General features: G+C 41.9%; 1 protein-coding gene across 1 annotated transcript; it reads right to left on the reverse strand.

The window, feature by feature from the left end:
- Positions 1-3,297: 3,297 nt before the first annotated feature.
- LOC103637799 (O-fucosyltransferase family protein) lies at positions 3,298-12,190 on the reverse strand. Its single transcript, XM_008660846.4, has 10 exons — positions 11,806-12,190; positions 10,967-11,056; positions 10,752-10,848; positions 10,520-10,581; positions 10,280-10,368; positions 10,037-10,157; positions 9,800-9,943; positions 5,569-5,897; positions 5,209-5,449; positions 3,298-4,759 (listed from the first exon to the last, which is right to left on the reverse strand). The coding sequence occupies exons 1-10, from the start codon at positions 12,082-12,084 to the stop codon at positions 4,448-4,450; spliced, it is 1,764 nt and encodes a 587-aa protein (XP_008659068.1). The 5' UTR covers positions 12,085-12,190; the 3' UTR covers positions 3,298-4,447.
- Between the last annotated feature and the right edge of the window lie 2,930 nt (positions 12,191-15,120).

Genomic DNA, 15,120 nt, shown 5'->3' on the forward strand with positions numbered 1-15,120 from the left:
AAAATTTGCAAAGGATAATGGGTCCATCATAGTTTATGATTCTGCTTATGCAATGTACATATCAGATGACAACCCAAAGTCCATCTTTGAAATTCCTAGAGCAAAGGAGGTAGGCTATATGATTCAATATCTACTTGTTCATATCACTCCGTTCTTTTTTTTATTTGTCGTGTTTTAGTTAAAAATGAATTAGCAGACGACAAATATTCGAGAACGGATGTAGTATTACATATTGGAGTGTTTAAAATTGATCATTCCTTTGCATTGTTCTCTTAATTTTTTAGAACAACTTTGCCATTGGTCCATATCATACCAGTCTATTTTATGATGTGTATATTGTCTACTTCGAATCATACTAAATGAAGTTTATTAATGCATTCAACTAATGGAGCTATGGAATCAATGTGATAAAATACTAAAATTCGATATTTACATACCTTAAAAGATATAATAACAATTATATATGGCTAGGATCACAAATGGATTACGAAATGTTTTTCCATTGCAATATAACATATATTTTTACATAAGCTATCGTGATATTATATATTCATGTTGCAACGCACGGACACTCACCTATGTAAAAATAAATGCAAAATCGAGGCTTCCATTATAGAGGCATACATTTTGGAGGTGTCAAACTTCACAACAACATACTATGTTGACGAAAATGAATCGAACCTCAATCTTTTCTGAGGGAAACTCGGAAGCACAAGTGGTTCGATCACTAAGACCTTGAAACATCAAGAGTGGTCCCATACCATGCGATATGTGTTGACCAACCTTGACAAAGTGACATCGTACATGCTAGAATTTTTTCATGAATTTTGGCGACGATAAAGGGATCCTACCCTGCAAGAATTTGATACCTTTCTTACATAAGGTGCGGGAAATGGATTGCCTGATTTTATTTCATGGTTGAAACAGAAGGTATCGTTCAATGTAGCTCATACTTAGTTTGTCATTTGAAGTTACTCTTACGTGCGAATAATATAATGGTCTATCATACTTAGTTTATCAGCCATTTAGCCACATGGCAACCGATCTCATGGTACATTTAGTGTTGTTTTTATTCCTTATTTATGATGGTTTCGAGCATCATAGACTTAATGACGAACAGTTGGCTGTCACTAAATATATGACTGTTTTAACCATTCATCACAAAAGTTCCTTTAACATGGGCCTTCTATGATGATAGCGTTTTTGTCATAAAGATGTCACAAACACATATGTTATGACAAAAATATCATTATTTGTGACGTAATTCAAATGTTATAGAAGGCAACATGTGTTGTAGTGACCGATGCTGATTCAGTCGACTGTCCTGACACACGTCAGTCCACCTCTAGATATGTTGTGTTCCTGTGCGTCAACCTCATCTCCTGGTACTCAAAACATTAGCCCATCATCTCGCACTCAATCACCAAAAAGGGGAGATTGTAAGGAAAATGGACCCCGAGCCATTTGGCTAAGTGATTTTCTTGTTTGATGATCAACATAATCTTGTGAATTAATGTGTTTGCTAGTGTTTGTGTATATAGTTCACAGGATGTAAAGAGGATTGGACTAAGGCTCTAAGGATGTAACACCTCAAAAGAAGACCTAAAAGATGTATAGAAGTCCAAGACTCAAGATCAAAAGAAGCCCAAGGAAACAGCGAAGAAATCCATGAAAAAGGCAGTCAGCCAACGCTCTGGTGGCGCACCGGATAGTGAACATTACCTGTCCGGTGTGCATCGGACTGTCTGATGTGTGACCGGACAGTCTGAGTAAAGAGGCCTGCAACTAGGGACTCTCGGGCGCTGTAGCACCGGACTGTTCGGTGTGCACCGGATAGTCGGCAACGTCAGATCCAACGGTCAACTACTACAGACCTCAACGGTCGGCTGACGTGGCCAGGGCACCGGACTGTCCGGTGCACCCGATGACAGAGCAGTCAGTTTTTTGTACAACGGCTATAATTGAGGGGGAGGCTATATATACCCCTCCAACCGGCCATTTGAAGGGGTGAGAGCCCAAGCAATATACCAAGACATATTGTAGATATTTTCAAATGCTCAACCACCTAAGTGCTTAATAGAATCACTTAGTGATTAACGTAGGTGCTTAGGTTAGTTAGACCGCTTATGCACTTGCTCTAGGTGAATCCTAGTTAGTTGTGTGAGTTTAGAAAAACCACATAACCTCTCGGCTCTTGCACGAGCCGTTATAATTGTACCGAGTGGGGCGAAAACGGTCGTTATAATCTCCCCTTTTTGGTGACCCTTTTGAGGGGGAGATTATAATGGTACACGATGATGGCAGCCGTTATAATTGCTTTAGGTGAATCCTAGTTAGTTTCCTTTTTTTTCTTTTCTGTGCTGCAGTGCAGCTTCTCTATAGCCGGCCACAGTCCAAACGAACCGCAGCTAGCTGATCCGAGTTACTGCAAGACTGCATTACCAGCTTCTTTGCGTTGGTCAACAAGTCGATTTGCCACAATAGTCAATTATTGTTCATCTTATGATACTATATACTCCCTATGTCCTAAAATAGTATTCAATTTAGTATGTTAAAAGATTAATATAATATATGATGTCTGTGTATTTATATATGTGCCTAGATTTATTGTTTTTCATTTGAATATGGACAAAAAAAATAAAGACCTATAACTGTATATTGAGACAGAGGGAGTACAAATTAATGAGCAATAGCTTCTTTAACTAGTTAAAATAGTATTCGTTTTGCGATGTTAAAAGATTCCTACAATATTTGTTGTATGTGTATTTATATATATGTCTAGATTCATTGTTTTCTGTTTGAATATAGACAAAAAAAGACCTAGAACGAACTGTATATTAGGACAGAAGGAGTACAAATTAAGGAGCAATAGCTTCTTTAACTAGTTAAAGTAATAGCTTCTTTAAGGACTTTAACTAGTTGAAGTAGTGTAAAATAGTGGACGCGGAACTATAGATAACACTGTTTAACATTATTTATAGAATAAAGTTTGAAATAAACGGTGAGATAGGAAATCTGTTGTAGATAGTTTAAGCATCATGATGTTATGCAATGCTGATCTTTAGCAGTAGTCATCGAAGTATGGAACACGTCAAATGTGACTCCCCGGAGATCAGGCTTTATTTCAGATCAGAACTGTAACTAGCAATCCAAAGGTTTCCATACAAAATGCCTTCCAACAACATTCATTACAACACCAGAGATCAGGTGGTTCTGAGCATCGCTCTGCGAATCAGAGTCTGAGTGAGTTCATTCACAGTTTCAGGGCATTGCCAAAGAAAATTTGGAAACAAAAAAAATAGCCAAAACATTAGTATACAAGTGCCGTTGGATGAGCACATATAAAGATTGCACAAAAAGGAACATTTCTCTCGTTGATAATGAAACCTTTCAGTTGGGATAAACTTAAAACCTAACTATATGCGTCTCTTATGGTACAATGAACAAAAGAATGGTTAAAAAAGGAATCAAGATGCCACCTGGCACGATAGCAACAATGAAGATGGCAATACAAGGTTGGCAGAACTCTGGCAGCCTGATTTGTTGAATGGTAACCCGAGTAGAATTGAGGCAAGCAACAATAAGAATGTTGTTGCTCAGTTAGGTCAACATATTACTTCCACATTCACCTGCAGATGATGCACCTTCATTCACAGAATGGTTTAGCTGACCCCAATCAAAAATATGGCAGCATTGTTATCGAGGTGCAAAATTTAGTCCCTGGTCTACTTCCATCAAACATGAGACGAAGTTCTGCCAAATACTCCAAATCCAACATGATGCCTAGCAGTAGACCATAGCAGTAAGATAATGGATGAGCTAGTCAGCTACATTGCTTCTCTGACACAAACAAGAGCCCAATCACCGTATTTTCTTTTTTACAGTTTGATTCCAAAGTAGTTCAAGGGCAACAGATATATTCAGATTTCAGCCGGAGCACGATAGCAACAATGGAGATGGCAATACAAGGTTGGCAGAACTCTGGCAGCTTGATTTGTTGAATGGTAACCTGAGTAGAATTTAGGCAAGCAACAATAAGAATGTTGTTGCTCAGTTTTGTCAACATATTACTTCCACAGTCAGCTGCAGATGATGCACCTTCATTCACAGAATGGTTTAGCTGACCCCAATCAATTTAGTCCCTGGTCTACTTCCATCAAACATGAGACAAAGTTCTGCCAAATACCCCAAATCCAACATGATGCCTAGCAGTAGACCATAGCAGTAAGATAATTGATGAGCTAGTCAGCTATATTGCTTCTCTGATACAAACAAGGGCTCAATCATTATATTTTCTTTTGTACAGTTTGATTCCAAAGTAGTTCAAGGGCAAGAGATCTATCCAGATTTCAGCGGGAGCACAAAAGAACTACCTTTGGCGATCTAATTGGTAGTCTTTCTTCTGAAAAAACAACTGTTGGTATAGATACAAGAAACTATCAAAATATTAGTGCTCTGTTCTGCACATGCATTCTGGACATCGTGGATGTCTAAATATGCTTCTTGCAACAGGCCTCTCATGAACTTGCTTAGTTTGCTGTATGAGTTTCCTTACTCTACTTTCAAATTCATTCCACTCAATCGTGGCATTCTTCACAAGTATGCTGGCTAGCCGGCGCTTGTTTGGCCTTATTGTGGGAAAGTTCCCACCACCATAGTACATGCGGTAACCTTGAACAAGAGAAGAGAATTGACTTCCTGGGTCAGTCATAGCAAATGCATCGGCAGCTGCACATGCAATGAAGTCTAGGGCTGCCAACTGCAAACCAGAGAAGCACAGAGAAAATAATTAATTAAGCAAATCCATAGTTCACAATGTAAATTAGCAAATGTCACAAGCATTTTCTTATCCTTCATGTCATTCTTACGGTTTGCTGCTCATATGAATGAATTAAATCTAAATTGAGAGCAGAAAATAAAATCAGCACTTCTGTTACTGGTTTGCTGCCCACATGAATCACCTATAAATTGAGAGCGGAAAATAAAACTAGCACTTTCTGACATTTCACGTTCTAGCCTCTGCATGTAACAGCAATTTCTGGACATAATCTATCCAGTCAATCTACAAACAAATAATCAGGTAGCTACTGCCTGAATTTTCTACTTGGGTGCTTATTTTCGATGTTTTTACATGCAACGCTGTCTACAAATCTTTTCTGCCTAAATCATGCAAGAAGAGATCATATGAGATATCTCACGGAAATTTACCTGAGATGAGAAGTTCCTAAATGGTTCAAGCTCTGATGGAGACAGAAGGGTTTCTTTAGTTACTAAAGCAGGATAAAGACGACTTATTGCAGCCATCCTATATTGCCCTCCATAAATTTCAGCACCTGCAATGTATATATTTGTGCTGCGCTTGAAACCAATAGCAGCAAGCATAAGCACAGCCTCTTCAGGTGCAAGGGGACATTTGCCTTCAGACCGTAACAAAGCAGCAGACGGCAACCTAACAAGATATAGTTCTGTCAGAAATGTTCGTCGGTGAAAAATAGGCAGCAACAGATCAATATTAGGATCTCATTTTTTTTAATATGGTTTATTGTCATGCAATGCAGAACTGCTTACTTTGTCGTCTTCTTGAGTTCTGACAGAACAGGAAAGTGAATTTGGCGATAAGCTTCTAGTTCGTCTTCCTCATCTTTGCCACCACCAAAGTAACACAATGAGTATGCAACCATATCAATCTCAAACCGGAGATGAACAGCCAGATATTTGGATGCGTCACTCTTGTTCGTACTGGGGTCAGACTTGATAGCAAACTGGCCTAAAAGATTATCCTTCAAAGGTGACGAAGAGGCCCTGTGGCCATGCAACCTCTCTACAAGAACTGCACCAGTTTCTTGAATTTTGTGTACAAAACGAAGAGCGTGAAAATTACATCTGCATCGCAATCTCTGTGGAACAGTACCCATACAGTTAGAACATGCACTTGATATTTTTTCCTTAAGGAAGGAACGGAACAAAGAGAAGAAAACAGCAGCACAGTAACGAATATTCATCTGTAGTACTATCAGCTGAGTCATATCTTGACAGTTCATCATATAGGTTAGATTAGTATACTGAAGGATTCTATAACACTGATGCCAAAATAACCATTTCCTGTCCCAGAAAGTGTAAATGCGTCATAGAGTTTAGTGTCAAATAATCATACCTTGACAGATCATCAAGTAAGTAACACTAGAGTAGTACACGATTCTAAAAAATGATACCAAAATAACAATTTCCTATCTCATTAAGAGGGTAAACACATCATCGTTGGGAACAATTCAAGAAAACTACAAAATCTGATATGTGGATAAATACTATTGGTAGCAATCAGCACAATATGGCAACTCCTCCAGTAAAAAGTACTCCATCCCAATCTAAGTCCCCATCTTGCAATTCAAGATGTCAAACAATCTCAATTTTGACCAAATATATACAAAAAAAGTACTAATATTGTGATACCGGATAAACATCATTAGGTTAATTACGTCATATATTTTAATAGTAAACACATTTTGAATTTTGGTGATACAAATAGTTGGAGAATGAAACCCTAACCCTAATCAGGGTTGGGAGTGAATATATATATGTGTGTTGCGGGCCAAGGACTATTACAATGGAGATATACACAGAGACGTAAACAACACTCTAACATCCCCCGCAGCATGCTTATTAAAACGACGTTAAAACGACGTTTAAACGTCGTTTAAACTATAAAACGCTAATAGGAAGTGAAACGGTAAAACGATTTACGATTCGTCGTAAAACGTCGTTTAACGTCGTTTAAACGTTGCGTTTTGACGTTTAAACGCGGTATAGAGTGAAACGCCGCGTTTCGAGCGTTTAATGTGCCTGCTGCTAGAATTTGGCCCAGCCCAATTAATTCCCGCCCAGGTAGGGTTGCGCTCTCACCAGGCCGCCGCACTCCAGGGCTCCAGGCCGCCGCTCCACGGCTCCAGGCCGCGCTCTAGGCCGCCGCCTCCTCCCCCCGTGCTCAGCCGCTCCAGGCCGCCGCCTCCTCCCCCCGTGCTCAGCCACTCCAGGCCGCCGCATCCTCCCTCTTGCGCCGCCCGTCCGGCGCCGCCAGCCCCACCTCTGCTGTCCGCCCGCTGCCAGCCCCGCCTCCCGCACTCCCGCTGTCCGCCCCGCCTCCCGCAGAATAGATTGGAGGAGAAATGGCTGATTTTAGCACGGAAGCATCTGCAGCTGGCTCTCAAATACGAAGTGATGGATATGATCCACTGAAAGATCCAAAAAGGAAACCCAAATCTGATGATCCAGGCTAGGAAGTATGCCTATTATGTAGAGCCTAGCAAGCGAGAGTTGATCCAATGCGCCCTTTGCCCGAGGCAGATTAAAGGAGGAATTCTGAGGGTGAAGAAACATCTTGTGGGCGGATACAAAGATATCCTCAAGTGTCTCTTGCAGATGCATACCAAGAAAAGGAACAGGCTAGAGCACAAAAGACTGAATGATTTAGTGTATGTTTCATACAATAAAAAGATGGCCGCTAGGTTCCAAAAATTGCGTGAAGAAGGGAAGAACTTTGATCCTTTGGTTCTTGAAGATTTTGATTGGGACAATGAGTGGGTTGATCCGTTAGCTAATTCATTTGTTGTTGGGGATGACCCTCTTTTCACATGGGAGCATGTTGATCATGCCATCGGTGCATCTACATAACTTCAAGGCCGCTACTTTCCTAGGACTTGCTATTAGTTGAACTTGTGTTATTGTGGTAATGTGGTTGTGGACATGTCATTTTGCACAATATTATTATGTGAACTTATGTTGGTTGTTTAGTATTTGACTTGATATAATTGCCTGAAATTATGATATATTGAAATTTCCGTATGTTGTTTAAAACTACGTTTAAACTTTGTTTAAACCGTTTAAAAGTTAAAACTCACCCATGAGCGTTTCAACGTTTCGTCGTTTTAATAACCTTGCCCCGCAGTCTCAACTCTATCATGTACAGATGTTGAGACTGGAGCAAAACTCGGCAAAAACGCTCGACGGCAGGCCCCTTGGTGAAGATGTCGGCGAACTGCAGCGTGGTGGGGACGCTGAGAACCCGAACGTCACCGGCGGCGATACGCTCGCAGATGAAGTGCAGGTTGATCTCCACATGTTTCGTGCGCTGATGCTGCACGGGATTGGTGGAGAGGTAGACCGCACTGACATTTTCGCAGTAGATGAAGGGGGACATCTGGAGGTGGGACTGAAGAAGATGGTGAAGGAGGAGGCGATGTGGGGGGCGTTGCGATCCGCCGGCAGGGAGGAGGGGTCGAGAAGGGGCAGAGATGGTCGCCGGCGTTGGGGGTGGGCGACGCGCCGGCGACAAGGAGAGCGGCGCCAGGAACGGACGGTGCGCCGGCGGGTGCAAAGGCCCAACGGCGAGGAGGGAGGAGCTCGGCCACAGAGGAGATGCCGACGGCGGCCAGGGGCGAGCGTCGGCGGCCTGGGGGCGCCGCATAGGCGCCCCCAGGGAGGGTCGCCGGCAGGGACCACGCAGCAGGGGGGCGCCGCGCCAGGGAGGGTGCCGACGGCTCCGGTGACCGACGGCGGAGAAGGGGTGGCGGCCAGGGGCAAGCGCCGGTGGCCTGGGGGCGCCGCGCCAGGGAGGGTGCCGACGGCTTGGAGCCCTAGATAGGGGAGCAGCGGCTGTGGGAGGGAGGGAGGGAGAGAGGAAAAAACTAAACCTAGCTCTGGTACCAAATTGGAGAATGAAACCCTAACCCTAATCAGGGTTGGGAGTGAATATATATAGCTAAGTGTTGTGGGCCAAGATCCATTACGATGGAGGTATACACAAAAACGTAAACAACACTCTAACACAAATTTTGATACTATTTTTCTATAAACTTCCTTAAAGTTGAGATTGGTTGACTCCTCGAAATGCAAGATGGAGACTTATTTGGGGACGGTGGGAGTAAGAGCATACTAGAAGTCTAGAACAGGTGCAGTTAAATATTTTATTATGACAAACAATATCTTTACAAATACATAAATAGGTCAGCCATGTTACTGCACAGTAGATTTGTCTTGGAAAATACTTTCCTACAGTGTTTACAAGTCGTCCGACTAATCGCGATTAATCGCGATTAGTCGGGCTGGTCGCCTGGAAGTGGGCGATTAGGAAGACGACACGATTAGGGTTTCTAGTCGTCCTAGTCGTCCGACTAGTCGTCGACTTGGGCGATTAGTCGTCTGGTCGAGCACTGTCTGGTCGTTTTTGGTCGTTGCAGTTTTGGACTTTTGGTACTGGGCTTCCCTCTGGTTTTTGGCCCATCTACAGTAGCCGCCCCTTCAAAAACCCTCCCAGCCGCCAGGACCCTTCCAGCCGCCAGAACATTTCCCAGCCGCCAGAAAACCCTACTCCTCTCCTCTCCTCTGTCCTTGCCGACGTCTCTCCTCTCCTCTATCCTTGCCAACGTCTCTGCTCCAGCGGTCCAGCCTCCAAGTGCTCCAGTCGTCCAGCGGGTCAGTGCTCCGGCGTCTGTCAGCTACTCAGCTAGTCAAGAATTGAAGATGAGCTCGTCATCTGAAGGTAGCACTTGCTCTCCCTTCCCTTTCCCTCTGTTACCAGGACCGATTAGGTCGACTAATCGTCGCCCTAATCACGATTAGTCGCCTGGTCGCCCCTCTCACTCGACCAGCTGGTCGCCCGACTTGTAAACATTGCTTTCCTACTGTCACAATTTTATTAGATTATACAGATATATAAAAAATAATTTGACAACCCAAATAATGTTAAAGAGAACATTTCAGTGTTCCAAATGAACCTATGTTAGGTGACTAGTTGGAGTAATACCTGAAGGTCAGAAGGTATTGGGTCAAAAGATAAGCGATTGCCAAATCCTATAAAGTGAACAACTCTGTTTCTCAGTAAAATTGGCAGTATTTTTTTTACGTATAAACTGGGCTTTGCCTCTTTCATGACATTTGTATCATTAACCTGCAGACGAAAAGTTAAACAATAATCACTTACAAATTCATCTTTCTACCAACGTACTTTATAAAACTGACAAAACTGAGATTAGCTACTTACAAGGCTACCGATGGCCTCCAAGTCTAATGACTGCAGCTCTACTGGAAGATCCTTTACAATCTGAATATCAGATTTCAGATATTTGATAAAATAATCCTCCTGATATATATCGCCAAACTGACTAAGATATGGAACTCAATTTATCATTTATGGAGAATATAATAATCAGTCATTGAAATATGCTATATTGCTATCTGAAACATTAAAGGTAAGACAGATGTATTTTTTTAAAAAAAAGTGTACCTTTTGTCCAGCCACACATTACTGTACAAGAATTTTGGGAGGACAAGAGTTGCATTGAGCAACCGAGAGATTGTAACTGCATTACAAATCTGTTAAACAGAAGAAGGAAAAAGAAGATTGAAATCAATGGCATAATTGCAAAAAAAATTCACCCACAAAAAAAATGAATTACTTCTCCAAGCAGATTTGCTAAGATTGCCAGCAATGTTAAGGATGTTAGTAGATTACTGAACTACTCACCGCAACCCTTTGCTGGTTTATGCCACCATTCGCACTGATCATGATGTACCCATTGGTTCCCTCTTCATGTACGAAGAATAGATGTGAAAGAAACAAGGCAGTGGATCAAACGTATGCTTGAAATATGAAAAATAAACCAATGCCACTATGCTGGAACTATGTCAAATAAACCAATGCCACTATCAAGATAAATGCACACCGATAACATCGAGTAACATATATCAGCAACTACCTGAGGCTTTCCAATCCCTTTGATCAGAACACGGTCTCCACATAGTAGCGTTTATCGGCTCTTCCCACAGATCCTTAGGTTCAGGCCTGGTTTCTGCCTAGGTAATTAGCATTACACATTGTCATTACAAATGACATATTCAATGTGCATGTATGTGCAATATATGCCCAGTTCAGAATATGTAAAGAGCATGTAGCTGCATTTATGAATGTTACCTCTGCCAAAGCATGGCTTGCCAAAGCGAGCAACTGGGTGAGCATAACCGTATGTGCCCTCTTCCCCTTAGCAGCACGAGCCACCTCTTCCTTAAAACATCTCAGTAATAAAAACCATGCATTAGAAAGAATGTACATAAACACCAAAAGTTGACCATTGATTTACCATACAGTATATTATCAGTTACTATAAAACCCGGATCGTACTAAAAGACAGGTGAAGTATGAAACTATTGATGCATCTGCCCCAAACATGCCAATGTTTTGACAGATAGAAGGTCAAAATAATATTTAAGTCTGTTTTATTCTGATACAGTAAGGGCAGGTGAGAGTTATCTCACTAAGCAAGTATCTCTGTATTCGCAAAGAGAAGACTTGTCTTGGTTTATCCTTCCACAGACCCCACCTATATAGAGCTTCCGACACTGGTTCAATCCTTTCTATTCCCCAACAGTTTGAAATAGAGTGGGTGTGTGTGGCTTTAGGTGCAAGATAACATAATAATGTCATGCCATGAAGACTGTTACTGGAGACTTAGCCTGAATTAAAAGCTAGATGTAGAATTACACAATTGCAACTGAACAATTTAGCAGTATTTTTACATTAACACAGCTTAAAAACATTCCTGATCTCCCCCAAAGCAAATTAACTTACAGACCAAGGGAGATTGAGAAGTGGAAGTAAGAAACGCCACAACCACACTTGGCTAAGCTAACCCTTTGAAATCTACGGAGTCATCACCCTATATCAATCGCTCCAGCAAACTAGTCACATCAACCTCACGGATGATAGCTACTAGACACTCATCAGTCAGTAAAGGAGGCCAACCGCGGCATTACCAGAGTCAAGAGCGACGAATTGGCAGTGGCGGACGCGCGGGGCGCATGGCGCCTCAGCCGAAAGTGCGGGCGCGCCGAGGGGTCCTGAAGTCGAGAGAACATCCACCAGTTCATGATGAAGAAGAAGGCCACGAGGGCGCCCCAGACCAGCAACCCGCGCGGGCGCCGCCACCCCCTCCGCTGCTGCCGCCGCCTCGCCCGCGGCAGCGCAGCAGACGCCGGGGAGCTCGCCACCGCCAACAGCGGCGGTAGCGGCGGGGGTGCTGCCACCTCGGGCATTCCGGCGCTGGATTAGGATCACGACACGCGGCGTTCGTTGGGCAGCGAGCAGAGGAGCACGAGACGCGGGGTGGCTGTGGCTCGTCCTTGTCACTCGTCAGATCCTGCGATCGCCGTAGGATTACTTTAAGCTGCAGTTTGATGGAGAGCTTTTTTGTTACTAGAACATAAGGCGCCCTTCGGGCGCCCTACAATTTTACGAAATACTCCTGCACCATTACTTGGCTAATATGTATTACAAAGTTAAGGCTTAGATGCGTTCTTTCAACAATCACATCTTTGTCTCCACTGGTATTTGGATGAGAAACAACTGAGGTGTTACCTAATTTTATGACAGTTGATGTGAGTCTCAACGAGTACTTAAATTTTGGATACCTTCGGGCACTGACTGATAATCAGCTGCTTTGTTGCTCGTGAAGATGATGAACATGGCAGTGACTCCAGGGGGAACATATCCCTGCAACTGCAAGTGCCACAGTCGACACAGGATTGAAGCTTTGCTAACCTTTTCCTGTAACAGTTATCAATGTAGTTGTCATACTCAACATTGCAAAGGGCGCAATAGAATTTCCAGTGCAGTGATAATTAATACAAAGTTGAACATAATTACCTCATCAACTTTTGATCTAAGAGAAAGATATTTGGCAGCAATGATGTGCCAACAACGGTCACAACGATAGCTGTCAAGATGCTCCACCACAGCGAAGTACTTTAGGCAATCCACCAAGCTACACTCACTGGTCTAGTGTCATGACATACGATAAATGTAACAAACAAAAATACCATTAATGAGCATAAAATGGACAGCGAATGAATAATTTTTTTAAAAAAACTTGAATCATCCAGCGAAATTTAGGAAGGCGTATTGCATAACAATGAGATATGTCAAGGAATGTCCTTCAACTTTTGGGTGCGTAATCTTTATTTTAACATCAACATTTATTCTTGTTACATTTTTAGTAATTGGTTTTATATTTTTAGACCGATTTACATAAGTACATAATATATAATAATAGTAGTCTGTATAAATCAATATACAAAATTGTAGTACATATACACTGTACGAAATATAAAAGTAGCTATTGCTACGGGTCATCAGAACAAGGATTCCTGCATCCTGCTAAACTGAATAAGTATCTGTTTAGCACAGCTTCACTAACAGTTTCATGACCTTTTTTTGCCAAACGCTTGTTTTTTTTCTTCAAAACAGCTTCATCGGTGAAGTTATTTTTTATGCTCAGCTGGGAAAAGTAGCTTTTCATGGTTTTCTCCCTTATTTTTCTCTAAGCTGTTGGTAAAGCTGTTTTGCGAAACACTTCTTGCAAAACAGCTTAGCTTCACCTAGAAAGTTGCTAGAAATTTGACTACTGAAGGTAAGCTGTGCCAAACTGGGGCTAAATCCTGGAATAATCAAACCAATTAATCAAATACTACTACTACCTACGTACCACCAGAACAATTGAAGTAACAGCTAGTTAAGATGGTTCGCTTAATGGCCAGTGTGATGTAGTTAAAGCGTCAGCTACTTTTACATCTTTCAGCCTGTCAACTGGCCAGTCCCTGTCATGAGCATTTGATATGAGATGGATTCGCATGTTTACCGAAGTACATATAACACATATGGATGGACTTGCCTGAAAGCACCACCTGATGCAGTTAGAATAATGCGACGAAGTGCTCCTTCGGACAAGCCTTGGATGCACTGGTACAAGGGAAGCAGATTCTAATAAGAAAAGAATGCCATAACACATAAAATCCATTTCCACATTATTTCAAGTTCAGAGATAACACTACTGTTCTATTGTTAGTTCGTTTAAACATCGAAAGTCAGTGCATATCTTTCCCAACCTCAGACCAAACATGTATAATAATAAAAAAGTTAGCTGCAGAACAAGTAAACATTTTGTGAGATACCTGAAATATTGCAGAGTGCTCAGAATCAGCAGGAAGAATTTTCACTTTGTGTTTGTGTGCAAGGGGAAGCACGAAAGGACCACCTGCAATAAGCGTCTCTTTGTTTGCCAACGCTATGAATCTTTGATTGGCAGACATGACAGCTGCACAGTTTAGCAGTGCCACGATAAATAGCAAAGTGTATTAATCAGTAAGCATGGCCAATAAAATGAGAAATAGCTAACACGAACCTTTCTGCAGCAGGTAAACTGAAGCCATATACAACAGCATAATCACATGACAACAACCTTTGTTGGTAAACAGTGGAACCTTTCTCATTCTTGCCAGCCTCGACATTAACCGATGAAGAACCTAAATTTCAATAGAAACTAAACAAAAACCTGAACTAAATAAAAAGCTGGAACAGACGCGTCTGATTGGTGACCACATAACAATTATATGTTAAAGTGAGTGGAACGGCAAATAGATAGCTTGTAGTAGCATAATACGACAAAGCCAAATAGTAGAAGTACCAAGGGCAGCAATGTGTCTGGTTTGTTCAAGCCTAAACTACATAGGCATGCTTTACATATCACGAGTATGGTCCTCGCAAGATTGCACGCACAGCATAGATATAACCAGTCACTACCCTAGAAGCACCAAAAGGCATACCTTGCAGCAAAGCACACATCATAGCGCTGCTCATATCTTACAAGCATAAAACGGAACTCCTTACACAACAGGGAGGCAAGTTCTAAGAGTAACCTAAACGAACTGGGACAGTTTTCAAAAGCGAGCCTCAGTTCCCAAAAGCGAGCTTCCATAGCTGGTGGTGCTCATGTCCAGAAGCACTGCAACTAAAAAAAGGTAGCAGTCAATTAAGAAGTTTTGGCAAGCACTGTAATCTCAAATATAATGTCTAATTTTTTTCTGTAGATTTCGACTAAAGAAGTTATGAAGAGAATACATTTGAAATCATGTGACTATCGATTTGTTGACTTGCTGATGTCTCAGCCTATTGACATATTTTCCTAAAAACTTGCTAATCTCTATTTTGATCTGTATTGGTAGAAGGTAACACCATTTTCTATTTTGTTAATTTATTAGTTCAATGGACCCCATATGGACCTATTGTTAGTTTTA

This window comes from Zea mays, chromosome 9 (genome assembly GCF_902167145.1).
Source record: "Zea mays cultivar B73 chromosome 9, Zm-B73-REFERENCE-NAM-5.0, whole genome shotgun sequence".
NCBI lineage: Eukaryota > Viridiplantae > Streptophyta > Magnoliopsida > Poales > Poaceae > Zea > Zea mays.

What these genes read in the sequence shown, in the direction of transcription:
- LOC103637799 (XM_008660846.4), bottom strand. Translation starts at nt 12,084, where the DNA reads ATGCCCGAGGTGGCAGCACCCCCGCCGCTACCGCCGCTGTTGGCGGTG. An exon ending in AAGGGATTGGAAAGCCTCAG is followed by an intron (nt 10,582 to 10,751) that starts GTAGTTGCTGAT and finishes TCGTACATGAAG; the next exon opens with AGGGAACCAATGGGTACATC. An exon ending in GAACTCAAGAAGACGACAAA is followed by an intron (nt 5,450 to 5,568) that starts GTAAGCAGTTCT and finishes ATATCTTGTTAG; the next exon opens with GTTGCCGTCTGCTGCTTTGT.